The following is a 15,951-nucleotide window of genomic DNA, read 5'->3' as shown; positions in this document are numbered from 1 at the left end:
ACAAAAATGTTCATATTTGCCATGGGAGTCCAGAGAAAATTAGATGGCAAACACTTTGATGTTCAATATAACAGGGAGTGTGCTAAGCATGCAGTGAAATGCTACCATTTATAATCAATCATGATGCCTTCAAGATGCTCATCGTCTAGTTAGAGAAATAGCTAGTTTTAAAGCAGTGACTTAGTATTATATGGAAAGGCCTTGATGAAGATATGTCTGGGTACTGGGGAATCAGCTTTAAAGTTAGGAAATCTTTCACAGACTTCCTCAGGCATGACTAAGTCATGAAGGATGAACCAAAACAGGCTGAGGAAAAAGTAATGGCACCAACTTTGCTGCGAACGTTTGCCATATCTGTCACTGGTAAAGTGTAGCCCAGTTACCAAGTCTCACACTGAAAGATCTCAGTACCAAGTCAGTACATAGTATCCAGTACCACATCATACATGGCTGGCATGTATTCAAAGCCTTTGGAAATGCTTGCCATTCACAAGTTACACTTAGGTAACGAGCATTGCTGCCAGTGCATTCAGAAGATAAAGCTTCTTAGACATGAGATGTTTCCTAGTAGATGTGTGCACATATTATTTGATGTTGCTCTCATTCTATTCAGGATAGAATGTTTAGACATTTGAAGCTCTGAAAGAAAAACACAAGCAATTCAAAACTTTAGGACAAATATAATCTTTTCAAAAAGAGTTATCCTCCCTGCATGCAAACACCAATGTCTTCTTTCCTAATCCTCTCCAAATGTCTAGGCGAGATGAAATCTCTTCTCCGTCGACATTTCTCCCTTTCCTTTGCTTCTCCTCTCCCTTGTCTGTTGGTCACTACTGTCTGAGGCTCTCAGAGCACATGTCGAGTTTAGTGGAGTTGGAAATGTCCAGTGGGAGAATGTGGGATGCCACCAGGAAACTGTGAACCATTTCATGGGTGAGGCGCTGGTGGATTGCAGACAGCATGATCAGTACATGTAATACATGTACTAGTCTTACATGTATTCAGGGGCTGATAAATATCCACTGTCTAAGTACGAGTAAGGATACGCTCTGGTACAATGTGGAGATGGAGGGAACAGTTTGTAGCACTTACAATCAATGACATTAACAGGACAGGGAATGACACACTTACCCACAGAGGGTTATGGCTGGATGTTCCTTCTACAGCAAGTCAAGATACTGTTCTTAAGTATTTTGAAGAACCATGGTAACAGGAAACAACAAAGTATAATAAAGCAAGATACATAAGATGTATTGTTATATTCAAGTGATGACCTTTAACTTGAATCATGGCATTAAATACTTCTGGATGTGTTTCCTGAGCATACATTCATCTCAGAGGCCTTCCTTACCCTATACAAACACAAATACATAAATATGTATACACACACATACTCAGAGGCAGCACATATGTATGTATATGCTAAAAGTATTTGCTTTATCTCTACTCATGGAAGCAATATTCTCATAGGGCAAATAAGTCAAAGAACACAAGTACAAGTAGCCAAGAAGCAACTGATTTCCTTTGATCACGTGTAATGATGATGTGGAGATTGTATAATAGCTAGGGTAGGAATGAAGGCTCAGTGCTAGAAGGAGACTTCTATAAAGAGGAAGTTTTTCTGCCAAGACCAAAAGGAAGGGAGACTCAGGATAAGAGCTAGACGGAAAACAAAGTCAATATGGGTACCATTAGAAAGGACTAGTGAAGGTGTCGGAGAATCAGAAAATATCTTAGGAGAGAGGGGGCAAAATTCTGATCAAAGAAAGACTCTGTCCACAGGGTCTCATACAACCCTTGAAGTAACTGTGAGTTTCATCCAACCATAATAGGGATACTTTTAGGTATTTCCTTTAAAGGGATCAAAGCAGGGGACTTGTTTTGTGGTTTAAAACCATCTCCTTAAAAGCCACTGTGGTAAATGACTCTACATGGATAATAGAAAAATGGGTGTCTTCCACAATGGTCCACTGAGAGGGTTGACCTTGGGACAATTGCAGTGAAGAGACAGAGCCATTTTTGTCAGGCAAGAGGACATGTTGATACGCAGTGCCATTAAAATATGACCAATTATTGAAGACATCAAGAGCTTTGCATTTAAAACTACATTAGTGGTGCTGTTTGTGGGAAGGATAGCAGGGTCTGATGGAGGGGAATTAACTGGAGTGGCCAAAGGAAGGGGGGAATGTCTGTAACGGCGAATCTTGGTTGTCAACTTCTCCCAAATTAGATTGAGAGTGATTGAAGATTGTAGCTCCAGTTTTCAGTCCTTATGGTTTCCGTCATTGCATCGGGCACAATGCTTGGCGGGTTATGAACACTAACAAATGGGTTTTGGCTGTTAGATGAGTGTGACAGGAAGCACAGATGTGTCAGCCTTCCTCCTACTAGGTTAAGGTACTAGAGTTAAACTTTCGTTCTCTTAAACAAAGACATTGTAATTCTTAACAAATCTTGAGAAATAGAGTAAGAAAGCTATTGTAGAATTTAAATATCTGACATTTGTAACATTTCCCAAGCTACCATCTGCAGAGATGTGGCTTCTGTGTAATTTAGTGGCTAGGTAGAGAAAAATGAACAGTGAAACTTGTGTGCACGTTGGCTTTTAGTACCATGAAGGCAATGGCGCCATGGTTGACCATTGCAGGGGAATGTTCAACTGCAGATATCAAATGAAAGATTTCCCCTCTCACTAAACAGCTGGAGCTTTTCCATGAGACTAATACCTGTAGACTAATACATTTCACCAAGCCAAATAGCTCACATTTGTTTGGATGTTCCAGCTGTCTGCATGAAAAATCAATAAAGAAAACAAATTGCGAATAAAGGCAATTCTTCACTAAAATTAAAATCCAGCAAAATGATGGAAGGCATAGTCTCCATTTGTTTTGACTTGACACCTACACTGGCCCATCAGTGGAAGCAGCACTTTTTCCATCTGCCCTATAGAAAGGTTCTGTGAGGACTGGAAATCGTCAGCCAGACAGCCTCTGTATAAGTCTCCTTTCTTTCATGGCCCGTGGCTGTTTAAGGTCTGAAAGCAGGGAGGGCTCTGAACTTCAAAGGGGACTTAAGATCATCTGTGGCCCGTTGTTCAACTGCAGAATGAAATTCAAATTCTATTTACTAGGTTTCCCACTTTAGATTTAAGCTCTTGCTGATCATCAGCAATTGTTGTTCAAACTCCTTCTCCTCAAGATAGGTGTGCGGTGTGGTACGGTGTGGTGTGGTGCGGTGTGGTGTGGTGCAGTGCGGTGTGGTGCGGTGTGGTGTGGTGTGGTGCGGTGTGGTGTGGTGCAGTGTGATGTGGTGCGGTGTGGTGCAGTGTGGTGCGGTGTGGTGTGGTGTGGTGCGGTACAGTGCGGTGCGATGTGGTACGCGGTGTGGTGTGGTGTGGTTGGTTGGCACCAGCTCCTAACCTCCTGGTTTTCCTTCTGCCTAATACCCAACTCCTTTTACACACTCTACACTAGCCTTTCCAGCTTCCTCTTCTCATCAGTTAACATCAGCTGTCCCCAAGTATTTGTCTCGGCTCCCAGTTCTTCATTGTATAGAATATACATGAATAGAACTATTCATGGTCTCAAATTTAGGGGTACTATGTTGACTACAAAATGAAACTTTTATCCAGAACTGTCTACTGAGATTAGACTCCATTACAAAAAAAAACTTATGAGTTATCTTGACCTTCATGTGACCCAGGATCTCACCATATACCATGTATGTATGCAATATTGACTAGGCATATTTTCCCCAGCTGTCATTCTCATTTTCCTTCTGCAGTTTTAAGTGCCACCGTTGATTTGTTGATCCTAACTGGAAATAGAGATATTGTCTTAGCCTTGTGAATAATTGTGAAATCTTACAGTTCTCGTTGGTGTGGTATTTCTCATCTCTAGCTGTGCTTTCCTTGCTAATACCCACTGGCTATTGCAGGTTTAGAGCTCTAGTTTTGGACACCACATTTTCAAATCATATTGCCTCCCTCGAAGACACTCTCAATTTTCTGGTGCCCATGGCTTCATACTTTATAAAATTTATTTTAAATATGTTACTTTAAATTCTCCCCCATGTACCAGATGGATTTCTGGAAAAAAAAATATTGACACCTACACCAAATGATGACAATGCTAGAAATGGGAATGTTCAATTTCTGAGATGGTCAGATATCTAATTAAGAAGGATGTAAAAACCTTAATAATGACGGTCTCCCAAGTCAATGCTCCTTCCCTCTCTGCGCTGGTCGCTGAGCTGCATTTGATAGCTTAGATGGAGAATATTAGCAGTTATCCCTGTTCACCCTAGGGAAAAGCAGTAAACCAAGGGAAACGAGGGAACTCATTCAGATGTTGAGCTTAGGAGTCCAGGGGGAAGCCCACATTTCTCACCTCTAGACCTTGGTTTTTTCCTTTTCCACAAGACAGCTGTCCAGATAGTGTTAACATATTTAAAACTAAAACTATGCTATGTAATCTTGAAAAGAAACAATTGTTTACTCCGTGGAATGAAAGGGATATCACAGGTCATATCGGTCATATCAATTTGTTACACACACACACACACACACATATTAATCCATGGTATATTGTTTTCTACAAAATTCCCAGCTAAAATCCATTTCCTTTGTGAAAAGTAGTAATCAAGGAGTCTATCTTGGAGACTGCACAGTCATTTGAACTACATTCCCAGGGCATCCTACTACATAGCAATGGTAGGAAGGATTTCAGATGGACCAGTGCTGTGCTGTCGTCATGGTGCCGTAAAGAAGAACATGAACATGTCACAGGGAGATAGTTTAGAGACAACCATGGTCCACGAACTGAATCTGCATTAGGATCTCAACCACGTTGTATCTTTGAAGCTTAGCTTCACTAGTTAGCCTCTATAAGAAGACCCTAACATCTACGTCCTCCAAGTATTTTTCAATATTTGCCTTAACAAGTTAAGTTATAAGCCAGAAATATGGGCTCAGTTTATTTTGTCAAAATTATGCTTCACTTTTCTTATATAAAACAAACATATCCTTAATCCATTACCAATGGTTTCCAGTTTGAGTCTCTTTAAATTTGGAACAGACTTGAATATTCTCTCCTCTTCTATCTCGTCTCTCTCCTCTCTCTGTCTCTCTCTGTCTCTGTCTCTCTCTCCCCCCCCCCGCCCCCTGTATTTTGTGTGTGTTCCCCTAGAGAAAGAACTTAGGTCCTTGTATATGCTAGATAAGTATTGTACCAATTAATTGTGCTTCCACATACCAAAAAGCAAAACAAACAAAAACTCATAAGTCTTTCTGACTTAATAAGATTAGTCTTGATTGAAATAAGTGTTTTCAGTCATCTTATTTCACTCATCTAATATTTATGAACTGAAATACATGGCAGGAATAGGAGAGACCCGCCTACCATAGGAAGTTCTTGTCTATAAGAGAAAGAATGTCTGTGGTATGTGTGAAAAGGAAACTTATTAAGAAAACTCCATGGGAAAACGTGGGGACTGCTCAGTTGCATGTAGATCTGCAGTGCTTTGTCACAATAGATGGTCTTTTGCTGTCGTTGGAATCAGTGGGTTAAATAATATGAGTAAGTTTTCTTATTGTACTCATTGATGACAGAAAACCAGATGCGATCGTTTGAATGTAACTGGGTCTCATAAGCTCAGAGGGAATGGCACTATTCGGAGGTGTGACCTTGTTGAAGTGGGCGTGGTCTTGTCGGAGGACGTGTATCACTGTGGGGGTGAACTTTGAATTCTCTGATGCTCAAGCTACACCCAGGGTTACATTTCACTTCCCTGTGCCTGTGCATCAAGATGTAGACTTCCCAGTGCCCTCCAGAACCATGTCTGTCTACACACTGCCGTGGCCAGCAATGAATCATGATAGATTAAACGTCTGAAACTGTAAGCCAGCCCCAATTAAATGTTTTCCTTTACAAAAGTTGCCATGGTTACAGTGTCTCTTCACAGCAATAGAAACCCCAACTAAGACACTAGTTGAAAGATTGAATTTTCGTAACAGTCAATGCACCTTAAATGCTCTATAAATTCTAATTTAATTGATGATCTAAGGTAATCTTAAAAACTAGAGGAAAATCAACACCAATACATTTGACATAGCATACTGAGTTTCTAAAAGTTCAGTGCGCAGGGATACAAAGATTTAATTTTCAATATTTAATGCAAAAAATGTACCAGAAGTTATGTTGACCCCAAACTTAAAAATATAATTTGGCAGGTTTTTAGTCTGTGTTATCTTGGGCACCACTAACAGGAAGAGGGGACACAGATGGAAGGAAGTGAGTATCTTCTGGCAATTTTCCTTTATCTGAATGTCTGGAGCTCTGAGCTCATTTCTAGACTCTGAAACTTAAATAGGACTCAGAGGAAAATGTAAGCATTTTAAATAATGTAAGCATTATTTAAATAACTAGGAATCTTAAAACCATCGAATAAAGAAGGAACAAAATATGTTAGGATATTTATTTGTAGAAGTAGATGATGCAAGGGATGTCTGAGTCATTCAGTAGCTACTGTGGACAAGCAAACTTCACTAGATCTTTTTAAAAATTATAGCTAGTACATTATAGGTCATATTTTCCCCCATGTGTAATGAGGACATCAGGCTGACCTTGTACATTGTTATCATTTAGCCAAACATCTATTTTACTTACCTAGTGCGATCATATTAGTTCTGTTCACAGTGCCAGGATCTTCACAATGAGTATGAGGACACTGGAGTTCATTCTTCCTCTTCTGGGCCTCAATCGTGAACATGAAATTCTTATTTGAAAGTTCTAGAAGGCAATACAGCAACCCCTATGCCCTGGAAATAACGAACCTCTTCTATCTAGACAAATGTATCTTTCAGAAGGAAAACCATCCTCTCTTACCCAGGCTACCCGAATAAAACCCGTAGATCAGAGTGCCTTCACCGAAAGGCAAAACCTCTTTTACACTGTTGGGAATGTAATTAGTGCAGCAGCCATTATAGAAAACAGTGTGAAGATTCCTAAAATAAGCAAGATAAAATATAGCATAGTCCAGAAGTCTCCCTGCCAGCTATAAACACAAAGGAAATGAAATCAGCATGCTGAAGGAAGATGTGCCTTCCTGAGCTTGTTGACATTATTCATAGTAGCCAGGATGTGGAATGTACACAAAGTACAATCATATCAAGCCATTAGAATATATGAAATCCTGTTATTGGGCACAATGGGACGGATCTGTAAGATATCATGTTATGTGAAAGAAGCCAAGCACAGGAAGGGAAACGCCACATAGTCTTACTCATATGTGGAATCTAGAAAGGCTGGTATTATAAAAAAATTGGAAATAGTGGTTTTCAGAGATATAGTGGGGATGGGGAAAGGTTGATTAGTGGATTCTGTGTCGAGTACAAAACTTAAAATTTTCTGGTATTTTGTGACAATCAGGTGAAAACATTAATCATAAGGTGTATATCAAGAAACTCAGAAAAAAAGGATGTATTAATGTACTCACCATAAAGAAATAATAAAATTTTAAGGTGACAATTATGCTAATTACCATGATTTGATCATTAGTGAACATTAATCAAAACTTTGTACTTTATAAAACCTTGTGACCTTTTGTCTATTGAAGCCTAAATTTATTTTGAAGGGTTTAAAATGCCTTCTACATAACTCCATCCACCTCATTCCTACCTAGGCACTTTGCTTTTGATCATGTTAAATAATATTTGGGTATTTATTTTCTCCATCATGTTATTCTACTATTTCCTCATTTTGCAGCTTGCTTCTATTGTACACATAGAACCTTCTGAATTAGAAATATTACCATCTTGACCCTCCTCACTACCGAGCCTTTGGGAGTCTTCCAGTGCTGCAAAGTCTAAACCTCTTGTCAAGCTATCGTCCTCATGATCTGTCCCCATCACCTTCCTAACCTCCTCCCTCTGACCAAGTCAAGATGGTCCAGCTTCCCAGAGCAGACAGCCTGCTTTCAACCTTGAATGATCATATCTTGTCAGTTCTCAGCAACGACTTCCTTCCCCTGTCTCTTCTTTCAGTCACTTGCTCCTTATGCAAGTACAGCTTAAGTTCTGTGGGATTCATGGAGATAGATTAGCTTTGTGGTCATGGGCAAATAGATTGTTTGACTATCATCTATTTCATTATCTGATATTTGCTAAAACTGTGATACTGAGGAATCAGAGTGTCATCCCAAGCACCTAATACATCTCCGGCATTTCATACCTACCCAATTAGCATTTGTGTCGCATAATCCAAACCTCTAAACAGTTGTTCAAGAAAATGCCGGGATAAGATTGCATTTGGGTGCCACTGTGACTGTGTGCAAAAGCCAGGTCCCAGTGTGAGTACTGCGTTACCAGCACAGAAGAGAGGGGAGGCCTGGCACACAGCTTCACAGGAAGGATGCTTGTCTGGAAAGCTACAGCAATGAGGAAGATGGCAGCAATCTGTGACACCTCCTAAATGCTCTAATGTTGAAAGCTATAAGGGTTTTTTTGGTTTTGGGGGGGTTTGGGGTTTTGTATTGTTTTTTGTTTTTTTGGGGGGGTTTTGGGGGTTTTTTTTGGTTTTTGTTTTGTTTTGTTTTTGCCTTGGCTTTTTTCTCCTGCAGTTCTCAGTTCTCTGCCTTTCTAACCTCATTGCCTGCGTGGGTGAAAGGGCAAGGATGCGGTTACCTATAATTTCTTTGTCATAGAAGTAACCACTGTGTTTCGCTAGCCCTGGACAGGAAGGTGTTCTATGTCTTAAAAAATGCTAACCATCCTCATCAAGCAGCATCTCCCTGTACAAGTACCCTCTACACACACTGTATAAGTACACACACACACACATACTGGTGGAGTCTGAGAACAACAAAATTTCACTTTGGTCTGGAGGTCTTGACACTCTAATAATTCACTCTATTTGTATTTCTAGAGCAGAAGGATCATTGCATGTTGTAGTAGAAGGATCTGTTTGTTTCCCACTTATGTTCCACCAAGAACTGATTGTCATTTCATGTGTAATGTCACAGGAGTCCCTTTTTTCTGAGCACTTTCCTGTCCTGTTAGTGCTGTGTCACTAACCTGTAAACATAGCATTATTGTGTCGATCCAGGATAGAGCAATGGTTATGCAGAAGTGGGAAAGAGTGAGACTGCCGGGGATTCCTTTGTTTTAATTATGTGGGCTGGGCATATAAGGGCAAAGTTATCAGGGATCCCAATTATCCATGAATCATGATTAGTAGGCGGTATCGATCTTTACCCATGAACTATTGGTACTTTCTCACCAACTAGAAGATAAAGTATAAAGAATCGTACAGTTGGCACAAAATAAATCAAATTGCAAATAAACACTTAGGGAGAAATAGTCATCCTCATAAATTAGGAGATGTTCATAGTAACTCTGGGTGTCACTTTGCATCGATTAGATTTTCATGGGTGCTAAAACTTATGAAGTCAGGGGCTGGCAAGGAAGCTTGGTGGGAAGAGGTGGTAGCTGCCAAGAATAACAACTAAAGTTCGACCTGTCGGAATCCACGTGGTGGAAGGAGAGAACCAACTCACTCAGGCTGTTCCCTGACCTCTGCATATATGCTGTGTCACATACACACGCACGCACACAGTACACACAGCTATATAAATTATTTTTATCATAAAGTCAATGGCTCTAAGATTGGGGTGAAAGTTATATAGATATATCCAGAGATGAGTCCCCTAATAGGTTATTCAATCCCAAAAGGTCATTCCAAAAATATGCACATATGCATGGTGCTAAATGGAGTCAGTAAACATTGTATGTGTGCGTGCGCGCATGTGTGTGTGTGTGTGTGTGTGTGTGTGGTGTATCTAGCTATAGAGAAAGAAAAAGAAGCAATGTACATGGTCTGAAGAGTACCTGAAAATATAAATGAAGAACTTAGTAACTGTTTGTGTTTGAAGTAATTCACCTAAAGTAGATCATAAAATAGAAAAAGGTAACCATTATCAGCATGGTCACTGCAGCACAATACATAATAGCAAAACAATAGAAATATTCTAATGATCCAACTACCGGGATGACTAAATAAACTGTACATGAATAGGAAGTAATAGTATATTGAACTAAAAAAATAGCTATTGTCCAAAATGCTTCAATTAGTTTATGAAAGGGAGTCATGCGCGTAGTGTTCTGTGCATGTATAAAATGATGTAAATGCATACGGATGTGTAAGGAGTTGTTGAGAATGGAAGGTTCACACATCAGTAAAAGACCGCATTCTTTCACATGCAGCTTGCTGTTGGGTCATTATTATTCCTTTCTCAGATGAAAGGTTCTCCATATCTTTAGTTGAGACGGCTCTGCAATCAACCCAGATGGCAATTCAGGCATAGGCATTGATTAAATGACGTTTAGCAAGCTCTTTTTTTTTTCAATTTTTCTATTAAACAGAATCCAACTCATAGACTTGGTAGAAGCAATAGCATAAGCATATAAAATATGTTTAAAAGCTATTTGCTGATATAAATTATCATTGGTGCTAGATTTTATGCTGATTTAAACTACTTATACACAAAATCAATCTCGCTATATGAAACCAAAACAAAATAATGAATCACATCAAATTCCAAGACAGATATTCAACTGGAAATCCAATTTTTCAAGATTTAATAAAATACCTGAATCATTGCTGATTAATTTATAAATAAATGTTGAACTAATAAAGTATTATGATTTGTAGGTTAGTCTTTTGTGAGGGTTGGGGGTTATTAATTTTTATTGAGCTCTACATTTTTCTTTCTACAAAGTTCGTTTTTTAAAAAAAAAATATTCTGAAGCTTGAAAGACACATTGCTTCATTTTTTTTGAATCTCCTGAGTCCAGTTAGTGCTACCTAGATCTGCATGGGTAGAGCATCATTTCTCAGGGGCCACATCTCTGAGGAAAAATGGTTCTCCCTTACCTAGTAGCCACTGATTGTCAGTAGCTTCTTAGCTAGGGGTGGAACTGCATAGGCCCTCCCCCATCCATGCTAAGATTTTGTCTGATGTATGTCTTGTGCATGAAGTCACAGTCATTATGAGTTTATGTGTGCAATAGCCCTGTCATGTCAGGTAAATACTGTTTCACTACAGATGTCCACTGCCTCTGACATTTATAAAATTCTCAGACAGTATAAAAACACATGACATCATAATCAAATTGATGTTTTATTCTCTGTGTCATACCTCGGTATCATTTAAGGCTTACTTCAGAATAATACACGTTGAGCCCAAATTACAAGGGAACACTAACCATTTCTCTAGGAGAGGGTTCCTTTCTCTGGTATATGATTTTCCTTATCACTAGCCATTTAATTGCATAGATCTTTCGATATTTGTTATTTTCTTGAGAGTAAGACTTACTAAGCTATGCAAAAGCATTTTGCATAAATGTCCCATTTTGTTTTTTTTTTCTTTTTTCTTATAGTCATTCCCAACACAGCACCACAACTCGGCAGCCTTCGGTGACTCTGCAACGGGCCATCTCCCTAGAAGGGTAAGAGAATACTATAATGCCTCTCTATGCAGCACTGACCTGCAAACAAGCTGCTCCTCCTCCTGCTGCATACACTTCCTTCCCTTCTCCTCCTTTTCTTCCTCCTCCCCTTTCTTCCCCTCTGTTCCCTTACCCATACCTCTTCCCTACCCTGGCAATTGTTTATGAAGTTTGTGCTATGTGCCAGGCACTGTGGCGGGGGTTAGATTTAAAGTTGAAATGTAAAATCCCACTTCTCCTTCACAGGACTCATTGGAACTGATACAAATGCTCATATGTACTTGAAATACCATATAACTATTGCAGTGGACAATGTGCATAAGAATTAGTGGAGGACCCAGGATGAGTGCTGAATGGAATCAGTGTCAGAATGGTAGGGAGAAGAAAAGAGGGAAGGGAGAGAATATGGAACCTAGTTTTGTTTTCAGAATACCTCAGCCACAGATATAACCCTTGTGCTGGGAAGGGATGTCCCTGTGGATACCTGTACAGCAACATAGTTCATGGGTAATCCTTCAAAAGAATAGTTCAGAAAAATGGATCATATGCTTACTAGGTACCTGGCTGTATCTCTATGTCTGTCTAGCTAGGTAGTTAATTAGTCTTTATGTTCATCTATCTGTCATATCGGTTTTATTTCCAAAATAATCATATGAGATAATTATCTTTTCTAAATCCTGCTTCTCTGAGGCATTATGTCATCTTCTCATGGACTCTTACTTAAAATAATCCAGGTTGTATTTGAAAACATATCAGATACTTCTTCCATACAGACCTGTCCCCTGTAATCTGATTTGGAAAGACTTTATTGAGCTGGGGGGGAAAAAAGTATACTACATTTAGGCTGTTACATATAGCAAAGACTTTCCAGGGTAGAAATGACACAGCTCAAAGTCAAAGATACTGACTTTCAGCGTTGTCCTATGAAATCAGCACCCTGTTGTGAATGGCCTTCACAATAACCCTTCACAGTCTCCGCACATGACCCTTCACGGTGATGATGCTGTCTGGGTGAAGATGCCAGTGGGGAGAGCCTGTTCTCCACTAGTGTTACTTCACCTTGCTCCTGTGAAGAGCCCTCGAGGCAGGGCTCGGTGCAGGACCTTTCTGCATTTGGGTCACGAACACAAAGACTGGACTTCTCAGAGTGCTAACGGTGCATCCTTTTAAAACTATTTCCACTCCCTCTCTTCCTTTTTTATTAAAAGAAGCTTATTAGCAGTTTGCCTAATAAGCATCTTGCTTTGCCTTTACCATTCTTTCCACTTGAGCTAAATGAACTCTGCTATAGACATAATCACTAATTCTAATTCTCTGATAAGATGAAGGAGCCAGAGGGGAGAATTGTATTGAACTTTCCAACTTTCTGCAAAGTACATATCAGATCTTCAATAAGTAGTAGTTGAATGCATATTTAGCCCAAATGCTCTGAAAATGAAAATCAATAAGCGGAAGATTTGTGTAACTTCAGTAACACTGAAGACCCACACTCAAAACATAATCTCAAACACATAAATATGAAATTATTTATATAAATACCTCTAGGCAATGAAATAATCTAAACACAAATGGGGCATTTAACAGGAAATATCTTGGTGCCCAGCACATTGTCGTCTATTCTATAGTCTATGCTATGTGTGCCCAGTTGGCTGCTACGCCAAGATAATATAGCACGAAATTCTTACCACTAACCACGTAGTGGAAGAGTTATTTTCTGTTTTAAATAGAACAATGAGTCTTAAACAGGTTTCCCATTAAGGCATTAAACTCCTTAGAGTACATAACCAACTGAAATTGGAAATCCAATTATTTTAAAACTTTTTGCTAATGCTTTTGCAAAACTCAAATAGCTGCATAACAAAATTATTAAATAAAATGCATTTTAAAATACCATACAGCTATATAATTTTCACCTCGGTTTCTGTTTACATGACATAAAGTAAACAGAAATGGATTTCTTTTGCAGCTAATTTGATCTATGTAGACAGAAAAGCTGTCTAACTGAGCCATCTACCCTAGTCATTGCTGTTTTAAAATAATATCCAAATTATCTTTAACTATACCCAATACAGAAAGACAAAACAATATCTCCATTACCAGGGTAGGCTCCGTTCTCCCTTCTCAGCGTCACAGACACAGCCCACACCTTAATCTCCTGTTCCTCCTGAGATTCCATCAAATAATAGGAATGAAATTTTCCAGGGAATAGTGCCAGAGTGATAAAGGAAAATGAATGGGGCAGCTGACTTCAAAATGTCACAGAAAGTCAAGTGGGGAGAACTGATGGACGACACAGAACAGGGAACCCCAGCTGTTGGGGTAGGCTGCTCATTCATTTCTGACTGCCCAGACCACGAAATAATCATTCAGAAACCATATTATTTACAATACTGTTTGGCCGATAGTGTAAGTGTATTGCTTGCTAACTCTTACATCTAGAATTAACCCATTACTATTATTTTATATTCTACCATGAGTTTCGTGACCTACTGGCAAAATTCCAGCTGGCACCTCGCATCTTTCCCCTCTGGTGGCTACATGGCATCTCGTGACTCCACCTTCTTTCTCCCAGCATTCAGTTTAGTTTTCCCACCTAGCTCTACTCTGCCATATCACAGGCCAAGCCAGTTCTTTATTCATTAGCCAATAAAAGCAACACATATACAGAAAAACCCACCCAGCTTTAGATTCCATGGAAACAGGACTATGGACTCTCTGACCCAAGTCTTTACCTCTTGAATAGCCGTTATGTTGTAACCCCAGTGGATGAGTGAAACCTCAGAAAGAACCAAACCGCACGATTATAGCTTTTTCCCAGTTAAGTGAGTGCTCATCACACACTGTGGGCGTAGCTTTTGCAGCAAAACTAGCATGGATTTTTTTTTCCTCTTTACAGTTTTATGGATGGAGTATTCTACAAAACTTAGCAACTTCAACACATTTTTTTTTCTCCCTTGCTTTGAGTGTTGCTGTCTTCCATGAAAGAAAACACTGTTTTGGCTTCTCTTTGACATGTCAAAATGGCCAGCATTCTTACCCTAGTGCTGCAGAATTCATTATTAACTAAGGTCTACTTGAACACCTTTCTATGACATCCAGTAACTGAGCCATCTCAGACATAACTAGTATGCAGGTAATATATGTAGCACTGGATGAAAAGGATGGCTTGTATCCATAGGAGATGGGCCAGGTTCTCTTACACTATTCCAAATGTTGAAGAGTTTAAAACGGAAGAATTATTTCTTTCTGGGGTCTTCCAGTTGCCACTTTCAGACGATGGTTGGTTGACTGTAGGTACCTGAAACATCCGAAAGTAGAAACACTGAGAAGCGAAGCTATTCTATGTAAATGACATCCCCTAGGTTGTATTTCTGGGGAGGTCATCCATGAGAAGTGGCCACAGTGCAATAGCACTGTGTGTAAGGACCTATAGATCAGAGAGAACAAGTCCGCTCAGCAGAACCCAGGTCAGTCAGAGACCTAGGACTCTCCCCTGAGACCGAGACACATTCAGCTCCTCGGCTAGTACCAAGTCTGTTTTATGTTGCCTTCCAAAGTTGTTTTAGAGACATTTTATAATACATTAGTAATCTGCATTAGTAAAACTGCTGATATGGAAGGTGGTTGGCTGCCCTTTATGAGAGGCTCTCAGGAAATGAGGAGGACATCTTCAAGAACACTATAGACTCTAGTAAAAACAGGACTGAGAGCAGATTCTGAGAATGGGAATAAAGACACTTGCAATCATCAAACACACCTCTGTGTGTGCAGGATGGCATACCAAGTTATGTAGACAAGTCTTTTAAACCAAGGCTCAAAACAGTTCTTCTGAGAGTGCAAGCTTGCTCCCTCCTCCAGGGAAACTATATGTGTTCATTTGCACACTGGCCTCCATAGTAAAAGCCCTTCCCGTCAATGCTCAGCTCGAATTAGTTGAGTTAATTGAGCACTAATTGATTAAACAACAACCACCCTTGTAATTCAGAAAGCTCACCAGGCTCTATAGCAGTTTCCAGACTGATCTAGGCTACACGGCAAGGAAGGAAGGAAGAAAAGAAGGGAGGGAGGAGAAAGGGAAGGAGGGATGGAAGGAAGAAAGGAACAAATGTACAAAAACACACAGGTGGGAGTCTCTTAGGGATTCCGAGGAGAAGAAACTGAGAGTTGAGAAATATAAACCAGAGGTAAATGTTATTAAAAAAAAAAAAAAAGATCCTATGGAAACCCTCTGCCAACTTTTACACTACTTCAATCATAAATAGAAATGAAAAAGTCGCCAAACATTTTAACAAAGCATGCAAAATGACAGAAGCACGGTGATAGCGCATATTCAAAGCCGAAGAGCATCCTAAAGAAACGGTTGACCGCAGCAACGAAATAGAACTCAAAGAAACTCAGCCTAAGCAGATCCCAGCAATATGGGTGACCGGCAGAATTAACAGGAAAAT

At 39.7% G+C, this 15,951-nt stretch overlaps 1 protein-coding gene across 7 annotated transcripts in view; it reads left to right on the top strand.

Moving 5' to 3' along the window:
- Positions 1–15,951, top strand: part of Dlg2 (discs large MAGUK scaffold protein 2) — a 1,620,445-nt gene that overhangs the window by 1,292,988 nt on the left and 311,506 nt on the right. For all 7 annotated transcript variants that reach the window (XM_050154453.1, XM_050154448.1, XM_050154445.1 and 4 more), the window contains one exon: positions 11,435–11,503. In XM_050154453.1, the coding sequence (XP_050010410.1) occupies positions 11,435–11,503 (69 nt within the window). The remainder of the gene's footprint in view (positions 1–11,434; positions 11,504–15,951) is intronic.

Source organism: Alexandromys fortis, unplaced genomic scaffold, assembly GCF_014885135.2.
Source record: "Alexandromys fortis isolate MF-2015 unplaced genomic scaffold, M_Fortis_MF-2015_v1.1 scaffold_77, whole genome shotgun sequence".
Lineage (NCBI taxonomy): Eukaryota > Metazoa > Chordata > Mammalia > Rodentia > Cricetidae > Alexandromys > Alexandromys fortis.
Note: the sequence above shows the minus strand (reverse complement) of the source record. Positions and strands in the feature narration are given on the sequence as shown.